The 23,618-nt window shown below is 38.5% G+C and overlaps 1 protein-coding gene across 1 annotated transcript; it reads left to right on the top strand.

Moving 5' to 3' along the window:
- The first annotated feature begins 205 nt into the window (after window positions 1-205).
- sap130b (Sin3A-associated protein b) lies at window positions 206-22,415 on the top strand. The gene is made up of 21 exons (XM_052615238.1): window positions 206-321; window positions 1,116-1,244; window positions 2,885-3,150; window positions 3,284-3,445; window positions 6,895-7,018; window positions 7,100-7,221; window positions 7,314-7,438; window positions 8,755-8,899; window positions 9,008-9,098; window positions 9,208-9,312; window positions 10,246-10,387; window positions 10,534-10,652; window positions 10,782-11,054; window positions 11,180-11,354; window positions 14,207-14,311; window positions 14,443-14,792; window positions 16,472-16,693; window positions 18,368-18,493; window positions 18,597-18,700; window positions 18,792-18,905; window positions 21,184-22,415. Exons 2-21 carry the CDS (start codon window positions 1,139-1,141, stop codon window positions 21,340-21,342), a joined length of 3,135 nt encoding a protein of 1,044 aa, XP_052471198.1. The 5' UTR covers window positions 206-321; window positions 1,116-1,138; the 3' UTR covers window positions 21,343-22,415.
- Window positions 22,416-23,618: the final 1,203 nt, after the last annotated feature.

A 23,618-nucleotide genomic window follows, 5' to 3' on the forward strand; every position in this document is an offset into this window, starting at 1 on the left:
AATTATTGGAATGACCTAAATACACACCAATAACATCTAAAACGATGACAGAATGTGGAGGAGTGTATCGTGAAAACATTTAGGGTCGTTATAAGTAGTGTGAAGTGATATATACAGAAGGCCATGTGTACATTATTCTTCTCAGGAATACGTCAGCGACCTTATCATGTTCATGGACTCGACAAGTGGAATCCGGAGTAGATGACTTTTATTTTGAAAATCGAGACAGGAAGTGACTTACTGCAGCTAGATTCCCTTAGATGCCAATGTTCGGTTTGCCGGGATACGAAACGGATGGAGAGGACAGGCGTCGTGTTTACGGTAAATCTGCGATTTTGCATTTGTGTAAACAACGACGCTACCAGAATAACGGTTTCGTCCCATTTACCTTCCTACAGTTTCAGAATTGCCACCGTTAATGAGTATCTGAGGGAAATGATATTTTCTCGTTGAAATGACTCGTAAGATCTTTGGGCTGCTAGCAGCTGCGACTGTTTTGATTCTAAAACTCATTATTTTATCATATAAAAGAAAGGTTTATGAGTTACGTTATTTACTGTTCTGTATTTGAAATTGGACTAACGTTACATGTTTAACATCTAACGTTACATAATGAACGTTAAACTCACGAGCCCACCCAAGAACAAAAGCTGCTCAATTTGGTGTCCTGACAGTCGTCAATGTTACAATCAGAAGCGTTCAGAAATAATACAGTCAGTTTACTTTGCTATTAGGTGGTGTTCATTTCGTATTTGTCGTTAGATGAAAGGTTATTTTACCCTAGTAAACGTATTTAATTAAGACGACACTGTTGTGAGAAGGAAATTGCTAGTTATTTTTGTGAATATACCTTCACTTCGGATTATTTTGTGGTTTGTTTAACTTAGTTATTGTTTTTGGTTTTATAACATACTGCATGAAAGGGAACTGTCTGAACACAAGATACTGAATGGTTTGGTTCAGCATATGGTTTTGTACAACATGTCTCTAATGTGAGCATCTCAGATATCTAGTAATAACCTAACCTGGTGCAACGTTAGTCTTTTGTTTAAATTAAACACATTCATTCTCTATTTCACACTGCATTTTGTCCTTTTTACCTTCTTATTTTTCAGGAAGAACGTGAGAGGTCGTGAAGATGAGTTCTCAGCAGTATCCACATCCAGGACTCCCATCTGGCCTGGGACAAGGGCAAACACCAGGCAGCAACACTACAGGACTTCCAGGAAGTCAGAAGAACACAGGTTTAAGACACATTGACTAATACAGACTAATATAAAGAACTAGACTGTAATGTTAGTGAATGCTTAATAGATCATTAGTAAATTCAGAAGCCACAAAGAAAATGAAGGGGGCTCAATCATCATTGAATAACATGTTTTAATACACTTTTTAGAAGAGCATACCACTTCAAATTCAAACATCACAATAATCTAGACTATATTTCATGTAGCAGTGTTATCAGTCTTTTCATACTTGGAGGCAAAACCTTTTAACACTTAATGTCCTTGGTTCATCACAGTATTGCAGATGTTAGGATATTAAAAGGATAAAATCTAAGATCATCCAAAATGGTAGTCTGTAAAAAAGTTTAGAAGAAATTCCAAACAAATCAGAAACTTTGACCATTTGAGATGCCCTCAAAAATTAAGTTGATACAACAACTCTTTGGGCAAAACAAACAATACAACATGAGGTTTAGCAAGCAAAGTGCTTTTTCCACTATAAAACCTCTGATAATGATTAGGGGTTTGCACATTCTGTCTGTAATTATTATTATTATTATTAGAAAAATAAAACTCAATTCAAATTTTACTACGTGTTGCTTTGCTGGCCATAAATGCTGGGAATCCATGATCAGTCCTAAGCCCTCAAACTAAAAGTCAGTTATTACTAAAAGCACTGGGTGGCGCTGTGGATTGTGTTATCAACTTGATTGTATCTGATCATAGAATGTTGCAAAGTTTGGATTTACTCCAAATGATCTTCCTTAAAGATCTTACAAAGTAGAATCACTTTTGATCAAATGAATCAGTGAAACGGAGCTATCATATATCAACACCACAATGAGAAATCACATGAAATCCAGTCATGTGACTGAGGAAAGACAGCTGTCCATCACTGCATTCATGACTCCATGTAAGCGCAGCTGTACTCCGAGTGAGCCGAGAAGAGAGCTTATCTGATAGCGAAATGATCTCGAGACATGCTTTCTGTAAGATTTCTGGATGGAGAGTGGCTTAGGAACAGAAAACACGAAGCAACGAAAGAAACTTTGCTTAGCACACCATTATCTTAGTGTGTTGTGAGACAATATAAAAACAATAAACATTGCCCAACTCGAGTGTATGTACGTTCTGTACTGGTCTGCTTTATTTTAGGGATGTAACGATTACCAATTCAACGATAAATCATGGTAAAATTCCCCATGGTTAGTATTACCGTTTCATCTTTTTATTATCATTAAAACCGTATTAGATTACCGCGATTTGAGCAACTGGCGATTAATGAATACTGTCCAGCATAAAGCACCGTTTTCAGTAAAAGTCTCATGTGCACACAGCAGAGTAGTTTAGTTTTGAGTCAAAACAGGGCGGAAAAGCTGGGAGGTTGTAAAAGAGTGAATGAATAGATTAATTATATGAATGTACCTCTGAAGGTTTCGACTGTCTTCAGAAATGATTTGATGCCATTTTTTCATCTTTGCTACATGTAATAGCTTACCTAAAGCAGCGGTTCTCAATTACAGTCCTCAACAACCCTTTGGAAATGTTATGCTCATTCAGATGATTTTAAACAAACAGTCTTGAATTTATCTTCCAGATATATTTATATGTTATTAAACTGTTTACACCATCAACTGACGTGATGTGGTTCCTTTAAGGAGGACATGAAGACTCAAATCATGCTCCACGTGAGCTGATGTCCAGCGGATCCACAGCGTTCAGAGATGACAAGCAGGAGACGGTAGTGGTGCGACCCTACCCACAACCCCAGACTCAGCCCCCGCCCCACGGAACAGCTCAGTCTCTGCTCCCTCCTCTCCCTCAGCACCTTCCCATCCAGCCAGGCGCACCTGTCTCTGTGTCAGCAGCACCATCCCACCTCCCTCAGGGTCTTTCCCTAGCTTTCACTGAGGGTCCTCTGAAGGTATACCAGAATTTTTAAAGTACCGTCAGTTTATAAACCTGATCCCCCTTGTAGACTCCCTGAAAAGTCAAAAGTAAGCAAATGTAAAAAGGATTGTCCATGTTTGCCTACATCTCTCTTCTCTTCACTCCAGTCTGCTCTGAAGACACCCATGACAAGCCGTGTAATAGCTCCAGCACCGGTGTCAACACCAGGCCACCTCACTCTCCCCCCCAAGGTGTCTGGTCATATCACCGCTACCATGGAGTCTACACAGGCCTCTGGTATTCCTGTCGCAACCATCAGTGGTCAGCAGGTTAGTAAAACTTTTAAAGAGCCAGTAAGATGAAAATTCTAAGCTTCCTATCACTGTTTATAAGTCCTGTACATTAGGTTTAAATCCATCCAAGGTTAAAAAACATTGTAATTTTGTCAAAATATCATTTTAAAATTACCTCAATTCTCAGAGATCCCCAAACGGTTTGCGCGAAGCTGTTCAAAAGATTCAGTTTCCTTAAACCCCACCTTTCGGTAGCATACTGTGTTCTGATTGGTCAACTAACATAGTCAGGTTTGATTGGTTGTTCCGCACACACCTCCACGGTAAACTATACGTTAGCATCTGTTTGGGGTGAATTATGTCTTATTCCTCTCATCGCGAAGCAAACAGTAAAATAAAAAACTTGAACAGTCTCGCTGCTTTTTCTTCTGTGTGGGCGTATTCAAACCACGCGCTTCAGTTTGAATCTGAATAGCGCGTTCAGCGCGGGGGCGTGGTCACATTAGATATAACGAAGGGAGACATGAAAAACTGACATCGCGTTGTTTTCATATGGATTACTTTATCACAGAATATCTGTTTTCGGCAGCACTTGTTTAGTTTTAAAGTAAACATGTCAAGCTTTCTATAGATATCTCTCTCATGTCTCTTCGTTGAGTATTCACGGAGTTACACTTCATTTTAATGACGTGTTTGTACATGACTATCAGCACAAACAAAGGCTGCAGACAGCACACATACTGATAAGACGCTCGGGAGAAAACAGACACATAACTTCATAATCATACTTCGTGTTGTGATTCGGAGATGCTCGTTGTTCTAAATAAAGTTGGTAATGAACCCTCTTTTATGGCCAAACGCTTTGAAAATCCCGCTGTACTCACCGAGATTAGAAAAGCAGTCATCAGTGAAATGTTGTGAACACAACAAAAGGGATTTGTTGTACTGCTCTGGTATTGTGGTTAAAATGAATTTTAGCCATTGGTTCTTCTGATCTTCATTCTTTGGCAGTGAAAATAAAACAAACTTGCCTTTACAATTAAAAACACACTGTCTCCTCAACATGATGCTCTCACACCAACCAGAGCGTCTGTGTGGGGGGTGGGGCAGGTCAGAGTTTCATTTCTCCCAACACGGTAGGCTGAGATTATTATGCAAAGCATTCCTAGTGACGTACATAGAGATGGGCAAAATATTTGAAATCTATAACGACTCGTTTCAGCGATTCAGAGTCGACTCGTTACTTTAGAAGCCAATAACTTTATAAATCGTGTACTTTTTGGTTTAATTACTTTGCACATTGTTTACACTGATGGACAGCTACATCATACACTGTAATACAGGTAATTTTTGATTTCCCATCTGTGTGGCTCTTTAAATAAAACAAATTTGAATCAATTTTGCTGCATTAGAAGTTTGTCTGTAATTGTTATTCGTCTTGCATTACATAAACATTTGAAACTATTACTATCTCTTCATATAAAAAAAGGCTTTGCCTGTGCTCTATTTAAAATCAGAGAAACCCACTGCATTTGAATTACAATCCAAAAAAGATGCTAAATACAATTTGTTTAGATTGTATAAGTTCAAAATTTGAAGCAAAAACAGTATAGTCTGATTTTAGCTTTGTGAATGAGACGCAAATGTCACTCTCTGACAGCAGGTGGCTCATATGGAACAGCAGGTATTTATAGACATAACCGACTATGTTTACAAGAATACTTGCAGACAGTTATTTTGAGATAATGTATGTGTTCATTCAGAAGAAACGATATGCAAAAGAGGAATCAATTCTGTGTATGTGAATTATCTGAAATGTGTCTGTCTGTGCACGCGAATGGTTAAAAATGCTTGAATGTTTAAATCGCCATGACATAGAAACAAGTGCAACCAATCAACTAGGATCCGTTTTACCCCTACAGGTGAGTGAACACATGAATCAAGGAAATAATTTAATATCACTATTCAAGGTAGCCTATCGGGCAGGGCGGTGATGAATTTTGGTAGCCCGACTGGAAAACACAATAGCTCTAGGATGTCAGGCTAGCGATTTTGCCATCCCTGCTACTACTACTAATACTACTACACACACGCACACATACACACACATACATACACACACATATTTATACACTGAACAAAATTACAAACACAACACTTTTGTTTTAGCTGAACTCAAAGATCTAAGGCTTTTTCTATGTACACAAAAGGCCTATTTCTCTCAAATATTGTTCATAAATCTGTTTAAATCTGTGTTAGTGAGCACTTCTCCTTTGCCGTGATAATCCATCCACCTCACAGGTGTGGCATATCAAGATGCTGATGACATTGATTATTGCACTGGTGTGCCTTAGGCTGGCCACAATAAAAGGTCACTCTTATTATGTGCAGTTTTATCTCACAGCACAATGCCACATATGTCGTCCCCCAGAGCTGTTGCCTATGAATTGAATGTAAATTTCTCTACCATAAGCCATCTTCAAAGGTGTTTCAGAGAATTTGGCAGTATATCCAACCGGCCTCAAAACCGCAGACCACGTGTAACCGCACCATCCCAGAACCCCCACATCCAGCATCTTCACCTCCAAGACCAGCCACCCGGACAGCTACTGCAACAATCGGTTTGCATAGCCAGAGAATTTCTGCACAGAATGTCAGAAACCATCTCAGGGAAGCTCATGTACATGCTCGTTGTCTTCATCGGGGTCTCGACTTGACTGCAGTTCATCGTCATAACTGACTTAAATGGGCAAAAGCTCACATTCAATGGAGTCTGCCACTTTTGAGAGGTGTTGTCTTCATGGATGAATCCTGGTTTTCACTGTACAGGGCAGATGGCAGACAGAGTGTATGGCGTCGTGTAAGTGAGCGGTTTACCAATGTTTTGGATCGAGTGGCCCATGGTGGCGGTGGGGTTATGGTATGGGCAGGCGTATGTTATGGACAACGAACACCGGTGCATTTTATTGATGGCATTTTGAATGCACAGAGATACCATGATGAGATTCTGAGGCCCATTGTTGTGCCATTTTATCCAAGACCATCACCTCATGTTGCAGCATGAGCATGTTTGGGATGCTCTAGATCAGTGTATATGACAGCGTGTTCCAGATCCTGCCAATATCCAGCAACTTCACACAGCCATTGAAGAGGAGTGGACCAACATTACACAGGCCACAGTCAACTCTATGCGAAGGAGATTTTGCACTGCATGAGGCAAAAATGGGGGCAAAAACAAGTGTTGCATGTATAATTTTTTCAGTGTTCATAATATATAAAATTGTGTCTCTTATTCCTTCATAATTATTTAACTTATTAATTTTTTTTACATTTACATAGAATATTTAATATAGAGGTTTACATGAATTAAAAAAAGGAAAAAAAAGAGAGAGATTTTATACATTCGAAAAAAGCAGGACTTATTTCCCATAAGTAGGTCTTGCTGTTTTTTGGTTTGGTTTTAATTGTTGTTTTGGCACAATTAGGGTCACAGCGGTAACCTGCATCATCTAATGACCAACGTGCAAATCATCCGCAGTGGAGCCCCTGCTCTGCAAATTGGCTCCTCTGCTGCTCCTCAGCATCCCTTCACCTCCCATTTACCCAGAGGCGAGTTACAGATTTCAACCAGAGTATCATTTCAACCAGTTGTAATGTTGGTGCCCTGACTGATTTGTTCTGTCATCACAGGAGCAGCTGCTGCAGCCGTGATGTCAAGTTCCAAAGGAACCACAGTGCTGAGACCAGCAGCCTGTCCGGGCTCTGCCATGGGGCAGCCAACAGTCCAGCACATTATCCACCAACCGATTCAGGTTAAGATAGCTAACGCATGTTCGCAGTTCTATTGAACACAGATTAATTGCCAAATCCTGATGTATTTCATACGTATCTGTTTGTATTACAGTCTAGGCCTTTAGTCACTACCTCTACGGCAGTGCTGCCTACAGTAGTGGCTCCAGTGACTGCCACCAGACCTCAGTCTCCGGTTATCACCACAGTAGCTGCCCACTCTGGAGACATGTTACATGGGTAAGATGCATCTGCTTTAGAAATGATGACAGTTAATTAGCACTTCTTTGATTGTGCTGTGTCTTTTCTATTTTTAGGTGATACATGAACAAAACCTCTCTAAACATTTGTAGCTCGCCTACCTTCCTATAATCAGAATAAGGTTTTATAGAGGTCTGATGTTTCAAATTCTGTCACTTGTATTATGAAATTTAAACAATAAATGTAATTATTAATGTAATTTTTTTTTATATATTGGATAGACAGACCTGTATCTCAGTTCAAGCGGCAGCACAGAGCACACATGAGCTAAACATCTTTCTCTTTACTAGTTATAACAAGAAATAAATGTGAATGAAAATAAGAAGATATGCTGAAAGATATAGAACAAATTCCTGAAATCATATAACAGCTAACTGAATCATGTAATCGCTTAATCAGTGCTTGGACCGTGGAAAGATGTAAATGAAAAAACTAAATGTACAAAATAAAACATTTTTAGATAACTTCTTGATCCTGTAATCCTATTATGGTATTTTTTACTAAAGGATATATATATATATATATATATATATATATATATATATATATATAGGAATTAAACACTAAGTAATAAGGCACTCATTAATCTAAGTAGTTTGTATTCTTTTTTATTTTTTTTTTTATTTTTTTTTTAAATGCCAAGGTATAAATTTTTTTCATACAGCACAGTAAATGACTTTAATATGAGTTTAAATTCTGTCAATCACATGTCTCCAGTGAAGCTGAACACTTCACAAGATCTCACAGCTGGATTCGACTCTGTTGAAAGCAAGTTTTGTGAAATTACATGTTTATTAGACGTTAAAAAGCAGCAGCAAACAATGACTAGAGAGAATGTGAGCGCTGTGTGCTCCGGCAGCGCTGTCAAAATAAATGTACTGCCTCAAAAACATCGACAAAACAAAAACCTATTGACCAATGCCGATATTTAAAAAAAAAAAAAAAAAGGCAAATGGAATGTTTGGTATGTTTGTCAGAGGTGTAACGGTACACACATTTGTGCCGAAAATGTTTGGGTCTTTCGGTTCAGTTCATGTGTACCGAACAAATTCAGCAATTTTTTAACCACTGCATAAGTGAGTGGATCTTCATTGGAAACTTCCAGTTTTATCTATTATTAGTTTTAATAAGAAACAAAGTCTCATCTTAAAATATGTCCTTTTTTTCAGAAAATGCAAACAATAAATGTTGTTTTGATGCTTTTTGATGTGATCATTACTTTGAATCTCTATTTATAGTATTTGAATTGTAAAAAAAAATATTAAATGGTCTGGTTTTGTTTTTCTGGATTCCAGACGCTCAGCGGTGACAATCCACCCACCCCAAGCGACCCTGAGTATCCAGCGCCCTCCGCCCTCACGGGACACGCCCACACGCATCACCCTCCCCTCCCACCCTGCCATTGCTGCTCAGAAAGCTCTTTCTCACTCTGTTGCACAGGTTGACATCATTGTGCTCCATCCTTTTTGAAATATATATATATATATATATATATATATATATATATATATAAACAGGAAGTAACACCTCTCGTTTGCTCTGTCATAGAAGCCCATTTTCAGCACTGTGACACCTCTTGCTGCCGCAACAGTTGCTCCAATTCAGGCCACCAGTACTGCACCATCACCAACTACAACAGGTGAGTGTTAAATCTACTCAGCACACCAGAGGCAGTCATGTAAATTGCATAGACTATTATGTTTACATATGTATTACAGAACTAATGACCTGCTGTGTTATTTTTAAAGGCTCCACCACCCACACTCAAATATCCAGTAGCAGCATTGTCACTATGACTGTGGCCTCCCACTCCTCTCATGCCACAGCAGTGACCACATCCACCATCCCTGTGGGTAAGTTACCTTAAGCTCATCTGCTCTGGAATTGTTTTTATTTCTAGTAGCACAGAAGTATATAGTTTTTATATTGTAGCAGGTATTGTCAAATACTGTAAATATATCAAGAGATGCTAGAGATATTTCATACTTATTAGTCAGATTAGTTAACCTTTGTGACTTTAAGTGTAGTATATGAAAAAAAGATTAACCCATTTTTATTTAAAGATTAAAGATTAACTTTTTTTGATCAGTTTAAGACTATAATAACAGTTTGAGCAGATTAACATTTTGCAACCAGTAAGTTATTTATTGATTTAAAACTATGAAATTTGAAAGGTGAAATGTGAACAATAATATTTTCTATAAGGGTAGAATCAGAATCAAAGAATTAAAAGATTCAGCGAAGAATAAACATTGTTATAAACTATTTCTATTCGTCCAAAAGTCCTGAAAAATCCTGTATTAGTTTCCACAAAGATATTATGCAGCATGAATATTTTCAACATTTATAACTTATATAAATTTTCACATATATTTAATGGAAAGGGTTTAAAGAATGTTTTGTGGAAGTTGTCAGATCATCGTTGTGATTTTATTCTTGGTTTGAAATATATAATTGAATTGTGATTTACATGGATTTCATTCTTTCTGCATTCAAACAAATAAGAGCTGTACTTGCATGGCTGGAAGTAGCTGCCTGGAGGCATACTGACTGTAAAATGACATTAGTTGAATGCAGGAAACACTGCATGTATTCATTTAACAGTCAGACTATTTTGATGCCAAAGCTTTGACACTGGGAATGCACCTATGATGCCTTTACACAGTTGCAACAGAGCTGTTGTTTACATTGTTTTACAAGCAGATTTTCCAGGAAGATGTTGCTTGTAAAAAGGTGAAAGCTTTAACTGATGGAATTTACTGTCGATTTTGCCCCACCTGTTTTAGCTAAAGTGGTCCCACAGCCCATCACACACACGTCACCACGTATCCAATCCGAATACACTGGAGAAAGGGGCAACCTTATCCCTATCTCTGGTCACCGCTCTTCTCCCAACCCCATCACCATGGAGAACCGCACTGACAACAGGTATAAATCCTGTCTATTCAAAATGTTAAAGGAAAATGTGTTTTTGGCAGCAAACTGGCTATTTTCACATCAGGTTTATGGTTCAGTTAAGAAAACCATATGTCTGTGTGCCCTGCTTTTAATGGGATGTTTATGGCTCTCCACAGACAATCTGTTCCACTGCAGTTTCAGTACTTCCTGCCCACCTACCCTTCAGCGCCGTACCCACTGACCCACACGTACACCCCCATCACCAGCTCTGTGTCATCTATACGCCCTTATTCAGGTAACATGGTGCTTAATCAAAATAGATAAAGAGAAATGATTTCCTTTCACTGCAAACTTGATTTATATTAGTGGTTATAAAAAAATGTTGGCTTTAGATTATTAATATTTGTTTGTCATGTGGACACAGTAACTGCTCAGACGCCCAGTGCAGCCATGACCGCCCAAGCCAGTGTGGGAGTCGCATCTGCAGTTCATCTGAACTCTATGCAGCTGATGACGGTGGACCGCATCACCCAGATAAACCCTCAGAACATCCAACCCACTTCCATGACAGCGCAGGGCATGCAACCAACCCCCATCCCAGCCCAGGGCCTGCATACGTCTGCCCAGATCACCGCCCCGAGCATTCAGCCTACACCAGTCAGCCAACAACAGCCCCCGACAGAGTCTAAAGCCTCAGGTGAGGCACCTGAGATCAGCTCTGAATCCTGAGATCCGCCTTCAGTTCATGTGTTCATAACAAGCATCATTTCTCAAAGTGAAAAAAAAAAATAGTATAGATGAGTGTTTCTGTTTTTTTTTCAGTTGTTCTGGCTGATGGTTCCACACTAGTGGCTAACTCTATAAGCAATGCATTCAGCAGTAGTCAGCCTGCCACCACTGTGGCCCAGACGCACAATCAGAGTGCCAATGCTGGAGCCTCCTCACTTGTGACATCCCCTCGACCCAGTATTTTGCGCAAGAAACCTGTCAATGAGGGGTGAGCATTAAAAACACATTATTGTCATGTTCTCTGTAAAATTGTTTAAATGTAAATCTCACTATGAGATGTCAATGTCTAATTTACCAGCAAAAAATAAAAGAGAGTCCTGCATCAGTTCATATATTTAAAAGTATTTCCTGTGTGCGTAGATTAAATTCATATTGTCGAAAATAAAAAGGAATCCCAATACCATGTCATATTTCACCCCATAATTACCAACAAAAAGAATAAGAAATTCCACTTAGGAAATGAAGAAAATCAGTTTAGGAGTACCAAAGTTTTGTTTGCATTGTAAATTTTCCTCCCAGATTGTATCTTCTAATTCAAGAAAACTTTTAATACTGTTCTGCAGTAATGAAAGTCATCTTGTCCAGAAATTACAGGAAATGAATGACTACTACCATGATTCTTCCTTTACTGCCTAACAATTTCAACAAATATTTTTTCCTTACATTACAGAACTCTAATTGCTAATTGCTAATTAGTTAATCATCATCAAAATGGGTCATATTGGTAAATATTTCACAAAATGTGTGTACTAAAAGGTGTTGGGTGATAGATTCTTTACTTGGAATATAATTTAATTGATATAATTCCGAAAGGATTGTATAAATATATGACCAACAGTTTTTATGGTGGTATTATGTATCGTAGTGTTTATTAATAGTTTGAATTAGATTTTTATTTTGTTAATTATCATTTGAATTTTAGTTTAGGTTTCTGTGCTTTTGTCATATATATTCATATTCATATAGTTTTTATTACAGTTTTAGTCATTTTAGTGCTTGTTTAGAGTAAACATAAGCCCCTTTCACACTGCACATTGGACCTGGAAAATTGTCGGATTGCCGTCTGTGGGGTGCAAACTTTAACGAAGCAGAGATCAGGTAGTTCCTCACTATCCATGCTGAAACTGAGCTCATTCACCAGCTTAAGTGACAGTTAACGTGCCTAGCATTTTCGACTCGTAAATTGTCATTACGGAACCTTTACAGGTGGTGTGTGAACGCACAGATTCAGATTAATCACTGGCTGTGTGAAAGGGGAAAATCTAAAGACCCAGGAACAATTGTCGAGACACATTCCCCGTGTATTTTCTGGAATCGCAGTGTGATAGGGGCTATATACAGGTGCATCTCAATAAATTAGAATGTCGTGGAAAAGTTAATTCATTTCAGTAATTAAACCAAAATTGTTAAATTACTTCAGTCTGTGTGCACTTAATTTATTTAATAGAAGAGTTTAAGTCTTTGGTTCTTTTAATCTTTATGATTTGGCTCACATTTAAGAAAAACCCACCAATTCACTTTATCAACACATTAGAATTCTTCATAAGACCAATATAAAAAAAAAAAAAACTTTTGGTGAATTGTCGGCTTCTGGAAAGTATGTTACTGTACGTGTACTCAATACTTGGTAGGGGATCCTTTTGCTTTAATTACTGCCTGAATTCAGCGTGGCATGGAGGTGATCGGTTTGTGGCACTGCTGAGTTGGTATGGAAGACCAGCTTTCTTTGACAGTGGCCTTCATCTCATCTGCATTTTTTGGTCGCTTGTTTCTCATTTTCCTCTTGACAATAGTCCATAGATTCTCTTTGGGGTTCAGGTCTGGTGAGTTTTTGCCAAATCCTGCTGGAAAATGAAATCATCACCTTCAAAAGCTGGTCAGCAGAAAGAAGCATGAAGTGCTCCAAGATTTCTTGGTAAATGGCTGCAGTGACTTTCAAAAAACACAATGGACCAACACCAGCAGATGACATTGCACCCCAAATCATCACAGACTGTGGAAACTTAACACTGGACTTCAAGCAACTTGGGCTATGAGCTTCTCCACCCTTCCTCCAGACTCTTTGAACTTGGTTTACAAATGAAATATAAAACTTGCTCTCATCTGAAAAGAGAACTGTGGACCACTGGGCACCAGTCCAGTTCTTCTTCTCCTTAGCCCAGGTAAGATGCCTCTGATGATGTCTGTGGTGCAGGAGTGGCATAACAAAAAGAATACGACAACTGTAGCCAAATTCTCTGACACATCTGTGTGTGGTGGCTCTTGATGCCTTGACCCCAGCCTCAGTCCATTCCTTGTGAAGTTCACTCAAATTCTTTAATCGATTTTGCTTTACAATCCTCATAAGGCTGTGGTTCTCTTGGTTGGTTGTGCATCTTTTTCTTCTCCACTGTTTCCTTCCACTCAACTTTCTGTTAACATGCTTGGATACAGCACTCTGTGAACAGCCAGCTTCTTTGGCAAAGAATGTTTGTAGCTTACCTCCTTGTGAAGGGTGTCAATGATTGTCTTCTGGACAACTGTCAAATCAGCAGTATTCCTCATGATTGTGTAGCCTAGTGAACCAAACTGAGATACCATTTTGAAGGCTCAGGAAACATTTGCAGGTGTTTTGAGTTGATTAGCTAATTGTCATGTCACCGTATTCTAATTAGTTGAGATAGTGAATTGGTGGGGTTTTGTTGAATGTGAGCCAAAATCATCAAAATTAAAAGATAAACTACTTCAGTCTGTGTGCATTGAATTTATTGAATACACAAATTTCACCATTTTAGTTGATATACTGAAATTAAATTTTCCATGACATTCTAATGCACCTGTATATTAGTCTGTTCCCAAATGATTGCATTTTAGTTTATTTCAGCGTTATTTGAATTACTGAAAACTATTTTTTATTGTTTTCGGTTTAATTACCATTTGCAACACTAATGAAAATCTACCATAAATTCTAGTATGTTTTTAGTTTAGTAGTTTTGTTTTAATCAAATTTAATCAAATTATTTTTGAAAAAATATATTGATGTTCTCAAAAGTGTCACCAATCTGTCTCTGTTGATTTAAGTGCTGCTGTTAGGAAGAACCTGATCCCAGGTCCGCTCAGTGACTCCACAACCCCCAGAATCGATGGACCCATCAGGAGTGCATCAGGTTCACCTCGTCCTGCAGGGTATGGAGTTTTCAAATTGTTCTTACAAGATCTCGTCTTATTTAATAACTTTTTCCTTCTCATTGTAGTATTACTTGGTCTTTAATTACAGCTTAGTTTTATATACACTAAATCTCTAAACTCTTTGGCAGACTGAAGCCCAAACCTGACATCCACATGAGTCTCGCTCCATCAGTAACTGCAGCGGTAGAGACGATTCCTAGCCATGGAACTGAACAGCAACCTCAACCTCCCTCCCAGCTGGCTTCTCAACCTCTCACCTCCCTTCTGACATCAGCAACAGCCCCCTCTCATCCCACTCCTGCTCTTTCAGCTATACCTGCTGCCATGGCAGTCACCCCGCCAGTCCCCTCCATGGCCAATGTAGTGGCCCCGCCCACTCAGCCAACAGTCAGCACTAATTCAGCATGTTCCATCAGCTCCACCCTCCCAGAGATGAATATTAAGCAGGAAGTGGAGCCTCTGGATAGTACAAAAACAGGTGGCATATTCATGCATAACATTTACAGTAATAGTCAGTCCATATAATATATATATATATATATATATATATATTAGGGGTGTAACGATACGCGTATTCGTATTGAACCGTTCGGTACGACGCTTTCGGTTCGGTACGCGGTACGCATTATGCATACCGAACGGTTCGTTGGACTAATTAATTATATTTGGAAAAAAAAAAAGAGAAATATAATGATATGCGTTCAACAAGGTAGCCCAATAACCCAAACGACGTAACAGGCAACGCCCCTGACACTCCCGAAGAAGAAAAAAACACCAACTTATGTTTATGTTATGTTATGACTCAGTCAGGCGCTCGCTCACTCAGTACGCGCTGAAGGCTCGTTGCAAAATAGCCAATGCGTTTAACAGACTAGAAAAAGAAGATGACTCTCAAACATATTGTTTGAGATGCATGATTCCATCTATGAGCTGCTCGATCAGAGTGACATGAGAGCCCCTCCTTAGAACATTATTTGTAAATCCATGTTATGGTAAGTGTGCACGTGAAGTCTTTGCACACTTTCTGAAATCCACACTGTGGTAAGTTTGCACACTAAACTAGTGCTCTGCATTCTTTCTAAAATCCTATATAGTGAGGGCTTCGCGCGGTTGCTTCATTGCTTTAAAAAAACAAAAACACCAGCGTGAATACTTGAAACATGTCAACTCATTTACGCCGACATCACCTTATTGTGTCAGTATCTGGGAAAAGACGAAAAAAAGGAGAAACATGCACGCAACAAACTATGCCTGCAGCATTAGACACCAGTATTATAGCTTACAGGGAATCCAAAGTGCACCCAAACACCAGACCTGTTGGTTATTTTAGGATCTTATATTTCTGGTCTGTTAAATGCATTAGACATTTTGCAATGAGCCTTCAGCGCGTGCTGAGTGAGCGAGCGCCTTAGGGTCCGTTCACATATCGCTCCTAAAAACGCGTGGAAAACGCTAAGCACGTCTTTCTCCTCCTTTCCAAAGCGCTCGGGCAGAAGCGCTCATGAGGCGTCTGTCTTTGCTAAGCAACTTTGTGACGTGCTCTCTCCATGAGACGCGGAAATTTCAGCAAAGGATAAATGGATTTGCAGCTCTAAAAATCGCTTGCAGTAGCTCTGCTACTAAATTTATTTCAAAATTGCAATCCATATACAACTATGATCAGCTGTTCCTTCATCTTGGCTGAGTTTTCAACGTTGTTATGGGAAAGGATGAAGCTGATTGGTTAGTTCTTGTCACATGACCCGCGGTGCGCTTGCGGCATTCTGAAAAGTTGAGATGTTTTTGCATTTTGCTGTATCTAAAACGTACCGAACCGAACCGAACCGAACCGTGACATCAGTGTATCGTATCGAACCGAACCGTGAATTTTGTGAACCGTTACACCCCTAATATATATATATATATATATATATATATATATATATATATATATATATATATATATATATATATATATATATATAAATAGATATCAGCCTGAAAATAAATCCTTTTGTATTTGACATTGAGATTAATTCATTCAACCAATATTTTGAGATATTTCAAACAATGAAAAGATGATGTAGAATGATGTTATACTTCAGAGAAACACATATCAGGTGGCAGAAGTATCAAGCGGCTCGTGGTTTAACTGACGAAGCAATTTTTTTTCCTCAGTGGCATCAGGGCCAAACAGTGGTGCACAGATGTTGGCAGTCCCTGCCACAGACATCACCCCTGGAGCCTCACCCAGAAAGAAGCCCCGCAAGCAACAGCATGTCATCTCCACTGAGGAGAATGAAATGATGGAGACCAACAGCACAGATGAGGAGAAGTTCCCACCCAAACCCCTCAGCCAACGTGCAGAGAAACGCAAGTCCCCTCCTAAAGAATACATTGGTAAGCTTTATTACTATGAAGCTGTTTCTTAAAGTTTTTTAGGACTGGTGTTTTCAGTGATTTTATTTTATTAGAATAGAATTTTAGATTTATTATTATAATTTGTATTATTTTATTCTATTAGAATCAGCACAAATTAAATATATAAATAAAAATACTTCTGTTATATTTCGTATTACCATGATGCATTGCTGCCACACATTTTTTCCACTCAATCATGTCTCAATGAAATCTTTTCTCGTAATAACGTTCTCGTTAAAACATTTTTTTTTCTTGTAAAAACAAGATATGTCATAAAAACAATATAATTATCTTATTAAAATGATTTTTTTCCCCCATAATTATAACATGTCATAAAAATTGTTTTCCGTTATAATAAATTTATGGTACATTATGTGAGTTAGCGAAGCGATTATCCGAACTGCTGTCACTACAGTCTGACATAAACAAGGATATGCACGCTGCTGAAGGAATACTCTTGTATACTTAAATGTATTTTAATGTTTTTTTTTTTGAGCCATGTTTATTAGGATTAATCTCCAATTTGTCTGCAATATAGTGCTATCCAACAACTCTACTCAGACCCATGATCAAATCAAAGCAGTTATTATAAACATTTTGTTACAAGAAAAGATGTTTTAATGAGAGAATGTTGTTCTACATAACATCTCGCTGTGTTTGGCGGCAATGCGTTACCATATCAAATGTTACTTCAGAAGTGTACTTTTATCATATAAATCATTTAAATAATAGTCATTATTATTGAATAAATGAAAAAAAAATCTATACATTACTGTATTTTCCGTACTATAAGTCACACTTTTTTTCATAGTTTGGCTGGTCCTGCAACTTATAGTCAGGTGCGACTTATTTATCAAAATTAATTTGACATGAACCAAGAGAAATGAATCGAGAAAACATTACCGTCTACAGCCGCGAGAGGGTGCTCTAGGGTGCTCAGTTCTCCTGTAGTCTACACTGAAGACATAGAGCGCCCTCTCACGGCTGTAGACGGTAATGTTTTCTCTTGGTTCTAGATAAATGCGAATCATATTCCAGTGCAACTTATATGTTTTTTTCCTCATCATGACGTATTTTTGGAAATGATGCGACTTATACTCAGGTGCGACTTATAGTCCGAAAAATACATTAATAAGAATGAAGTTTTTGTATTTTAGAACTACTATTTGGAAGAAGGTTATTTGAAGGTCAAATATAAACCAGTACAACAAACACAACAATGATACTTACTAACAAGTCTGATTGATGTTTCTCCCATGTCTGAAAAAAAAGTTTTACTTCTTCTCTTTGTGGAATCTCTTGAGACTCCTCGCTGCCTTTAATCTGTGAAAGTCTGCCAACCTTTGCTCTAAATAGTACATTATGACATGGCAACAGTGACAGTGTCGTAACATTACTGAACAGAGGCCAAACTTAATAAAGTTGCAGGAATAAGATAAAAGACCGAGATAAGGATCAGAATTATCCTGCCAAACCATTTGTAAGCAACTGCAGTACGTCTGTACATTTTTGACTTATTACTTATTATTATGACTTAGGTTATGTAATGTGATTTTGATATTGAAGTTTCCACTTTAAGAAACCCAGTTTCATTACTAAGAAATTGTAGCCTCTCATGCCTATATTAAGTGTATCTGTATCTGTTCCTTGTAGATGAAGAGGGAGTTCGGTATGTTCCTAACCGAGTTCGGCCTCCGATCACTCTCCTGCGTCACTACCGTAACCCCTGGAAGGCAGCATACCATCACTTTCAGAGATACAGTGACATCCGTGTCAAGGGTCTGTCTAAGCTCATCACATAGTATCTTATTCTCTGTTGTGCATTTATACAGTTTAATAGTCCGTCATTATTCATTAATACTAGCTTGTGTTATCTAATCAGAGGACAAGAAAGGCACCCTGCAGGATGTGGCCAATCAGAAAGGGGTGGTGTGCAGAGCCCAGGGCTGGAAAATTCACCTCTGCGCTGCTCAGCTCATGCAGCTGGTGAGACCTTCGCTTTAATTCATTACCAGACAGTCTTTATGTCAAGCTTATGTCAGAATGAGTGTTGTTGTTTTTTTTCACCTCTCTGCAGACGAATCTGGAGCGTGATGTTTACAGTCGTCTGACGACTCTCCAGGAAGGCCTCGTTCCGAAGAAGAAGGCTGGAGCCAGTGATGATCTTCACCGTATAAATGAACTCGTACAGGTAAAAGCCACTGATTACTTTTACCCGCACATGTTCTCTTTCATACAGGTTCAATTGTGTTTTATTTACCATATTTTCCGGACTATAAGTCGCACTTTTTTCATAGTTTGGCTGGCCCTGCGACTTATAGTCAGGTGCAACTTATTTATCAAAATTAATTTGACATGAACCGAGAGAAATGAACCAAGAGAAAACATTACCATTTACAGCCACCAGAGGGCGCTCTACGCTGCCAGAGATGCTGCTCAGTGCTCCTGTAGTCTACACTGAGCAGCATATAGCGCCCTCTCGCGGCTGTAGATGGTAATGTTTTCTCTTGGTTCTTGGTTCTAAATGAATGCGACTTATAGTCCAGTGCGACTTATATAATATATGTTTTTTCCTCATCATGACGTATTTTTGGACTTATGCGACTTATACTCAGGTGCGACTTATAGTCCGAAAAATACGGTAATCGGTTTCAATGCTTCATTGCAATGCTCAATTAAATTAGTCTTTAAAACACCAATAAATGATTAAATGAATTATTTTGTAATAATGATGTAATGTAATTTAACCTTGTTAAATTTAATCTTTAACAGATCTCAAAATAATTATCTCTCAATAATAATAATAATAAAAATATTATTATTATATTTTGAAACATTTTGTAAAACTGTGAAATATTATTTTCTATTTTGAAACATTTCTTAAAGGGTTATTTCATCCACATAGCAAAATTATGTAATTAATAACTCACCCTCATGTCGTTCCAAACCCGTAAGACCTCCGTTCATCTTTGGAGCACAGTTTAAGATATTTTAGATTTAGTCAGAGAGCTCTCAGTCCCTCCATTGAAGCTGTGTGTACGGTCTACTGTCCATGTCCAGAAAGGTAAGAAAAACATCATCAAAGTAGTCCATGTGACATCAGAGGGTCGGTTAGAATTTGTTTGAAGCATCGAAAATACATTTTGGTCCAAAAATAGCAAAAACTACGACTTTATTTAGCATTGTCTTCTCTTCCGTGTCTGTTGTGAGAGAGAGAGAGAGTTCAAAACAACCGAACCGAGCCAGATAACGAACAATAGACTGACTCGTTCACGAGTGAAGAACCGGTTGCATCGGTGTTCGGATCACCAGTACTTCTTTCGGACAGTTCGATTCAATAAACCGGTTGAAGAACATGGTTCACTGATTCTTTTGCGCATGACGTAATGGCGTCATTTGCAATGATTGCCCCTGATTCAAGCCTTCAGTTTACCCGCGCTCATAACACTAGCACAGAATCAGTTCAGAATCAATCACCAAAAGAATCAGTTCGGTTTATATGCTCTGTGTGTGGGTTTGCTTCACGCTGAATCACACATGCACAGTATCATCAGCTCCTCAGTTCTCGAATCGGACGCGTCTGACAGAAACGGTTCTTGACTCGTCAACGAGTCAATGTTTTGTTCGTTATCTGGCTCGGCTCTGTGTTCATCTTCAGTTCTCTCTTCACAGCAGTTCAGTCAGTGTCCTGTTTAAGTAAATGAATTACTCCGGGATATTGGTTTGTTTGAACTCAGAGGGAGTGTCAGCCACATTAAAGAAGTTAACCGCTTAAATCATTTGCGGATTAATGGGTATTAGAGATGCGAACAGTTTAAAATGATTCAGTTCGATTTGGTGAACTGGTTCACAAAAATCCGGTCACATCGAATGATTCGTTCGCGAACTGGATATCACAAACTGCTTTGTTTTGAACTCTCTCTCACAACAGACCCGGAAGAGAAGACAATGCTGAATAAAGTCGTCGTTTTTGCTATTTTTGGACCAAAATGTATTTTTGATGCTTCAAAAAATTCCAACGGACCCTCTGATGTCACATGGACTACTTTGATGATGTTTTTCTTACCTTTCTGGACATGGACTGTATACCGTACACACAGTTTCAATGGAGGGACAGAAAGCTCTGGGACTAAATCTAAAATATCTTAAACTGTGTACCGAACATAAACGGAGGTCTTACAGGTTTGAAAGTTATTAATTACATAATTTTGCTATCTGGGCGAACTAACCCTTTAATATCGATGTTGAAAACACTTGTGCTGCTTTCCTTGAAACCATGATGCATTTTATTGAAGATACTTTGCCGAATAGAAAGATTGAAACAAATTCATTTATTTGAAATGGGAATCTTCTTTAACATTATAAATGTTTTACTGTCACTTTTGATCAATTTAACGTGTTCTTGCTGAATAAAAATAAAATGGTAGTTACACAATTGATATTAATTATGATACCGTTCCACTGCTTAGGGGAACATGCAGCGCTGCAAGCTGGTGATGGACCAGATCACAGAAGCCCGTGATTCCATGTTGAAGGTGCTGGATCACAAGGAACGTGTCATGAAGCTGCTCAACAAGAACAGCAGCACAAAGAAGCTCAATAAGCTGAAGCGTAAGGACAGAGCGTGAGACAAACTGAACAGATATGAGACCGAGTTCAGCATGACCACAGACCCCTGTATTCATCTGGCAAGCCCTTCCTTTCCCAGAATCTGTAGGGAACAACAATGTTTAATTAACCACAACATCCATCTTTAACTGTATTTTCACTGAAATACAAATGTCTCAATGTTTTGTTTCAATCAAGACGTTTTAACCCAACAAAGTAACAAAGAGGTTACTTTAGAGAAGTTGCTGGGTGTTGAAAATTCCATTTTATTCAGAGTTATACATAATCATCCATGGATGAACCACAGATATCAGTAAAAGCAATGCTGTACATCTTCAAGTCTATAGATTATATCCACCACTTTTTCATTTGGGTGCCTTGAATGATGACCTGGTATTGACAGTCTGTACTGTATCAAACACCAAATGGCAGTATTACGTAATGGCTGTTCTTCGAACAGAAAGGTTTCCATTTTGTATTGTAGTTTTCAAAACAATAAGAATTGAGAAGCCATAAGAGCACCACACCATCCTCTCTGTCCTAGGTGATTGAAATTTTTTACACGTGTATTGTGGGAAACGTTAAAGATGCTTTGGTGAAATGGAGTATTGTGCCTTTTCGTGTGCCTCATATGACATGGGTTTTGTGTGATGGAAGCAGTTCCTCTGGTTTAATAGAGTCTGAATGTCTCCGTCATTTTCACGTTCTCACCTCACTGCCTGTCGATTTGGGAGGAATGATTCATGTATCAGCAGTCTTGCAAGTGCTGCTGCAGCTCCAGGGAGGTTGGAGAGATTTTATTCAAGCATTAAAGATGGTAAAAAATCATGTTCAGATATGACATGTCTATCAGAATTTAGAGGAGAGATTTGATTGTGCATATGCACAAAGTTGTGTATCTAAGTTAAACCTAAGTATATAAAAAAAAAAGTAAGCCCTCTTTTTTTGTTGTTCGTAAATGAACAATATTATGTTTATTTTTCCAGTTAAGCACTGTCATCTGTGGCAAAGATAAAACATTGTACACGGTTTCATTTTGAATTACATTTCATGTTGCACTTCGCTGCTGAAGTAAAGACAATTTGTACATGAATTTGGATGCTTGTTTGTTTTTCTACAAAGTCTAATTTAATCCAAGGTTGATACTGAAAGAATCAAAAACAAACATAATCAACCCAAAGCCTGCAAGAATGGTCGAGGCCATCTGGATATATAAGAGGGCACTTCACCATAGGATTCAGGTTACTTTGACTGAAGCGATGCCTGAGTGATCATTGCAGAAGATTTGCACAGCCCCGGCACCCATGAGGGCAGAGAATGCACAAGTAAAGCCTCTGATGGGTTTGAGCATGCTACACCAAACTCCTGCTCAGAGCGATACTGCGTATGGAGGTGCGTGCAAGTTATGCAGAAAGAGTCCTAGCTTGCAAGGCAGGGATGTCCAAGTTATAAAACCTAACAAATGTGGAAACCGAGGCCCAACTGGCCTCCTGCACAAATTTAAGCAATAGAGACATGACTAGGGCTGGACATTAAGGCCAAAATTTATATCACAATATATTTCTTAATTTCAGTTGATATAATGTAATTCAGATATTGGTATAAACACTATTTAAAAAAGCCTTGGAATAGAATAATTTACAAATCAAATAAAATTATAATTTATTCACAATAGAATATAGATAACATCAAATGTTGAAATTTCATACCAAATATTGGCTAATTTTGGATTTCATGAGAGCTACACATTCCAAAAAATTTGGGACAGGTAGCAATAAGTGGCCAGAAAAGTTAAATGTACATATAAGGAACAGCTGGAGGACCAATTTGCAACTTATAAGGTCAATTGGAAACATGATTGGGTATAAAAAGAGCCTCTCAGAGTGGCAGTGTCTCTCAGAAGTCAAGATGGGCAGAGGATCACCAATTCCCCCAATGCTGCGGCAAAAAATAGTGAAGCATTATCTGGAGTTTCTCAGAGAAAAATTGCAAAGAGTTTGAAGTTATCCTCATCTACAGTGCATAATATCATCCAAAGATTCAGAATCTGGAACAATCTCTGTGCGTAAGGGTCAAGTCCAGAAAACCATACTGGACGCCCGTGATCTTCGGGCCCATAGACGGCACTGCATCACATACAGGAAAGCTACTGTAATGGAAATCACTACATGGGCTCAGGAATACTTCCAGAAAACATTGTAGGTGAACACACTCCACCGCTGCATTCGCTGTTGCTGGCTAAAACTCTATAGGTCAAAAAAGAAGCCATATCTAAACAAGATCCAGAAGCGCAGCC

Source organism: Carassius gibelio, chromosome A2, assembly GCF_023724105.1.
Source record: "Carassius gibelio isolate Cgi1373 ecotype wild population from Czech Republic chromosome A2, carGib1.2-hapl.c, whole genome shotgun sequence".
Classification (NCBI taxonomy): domain Eukaryota; kingdom Metazoa; phylum Chordata; class Actinopteri; order Cypriniformes; family Cyprinidae; genus Carassius; species Carassius gibelio.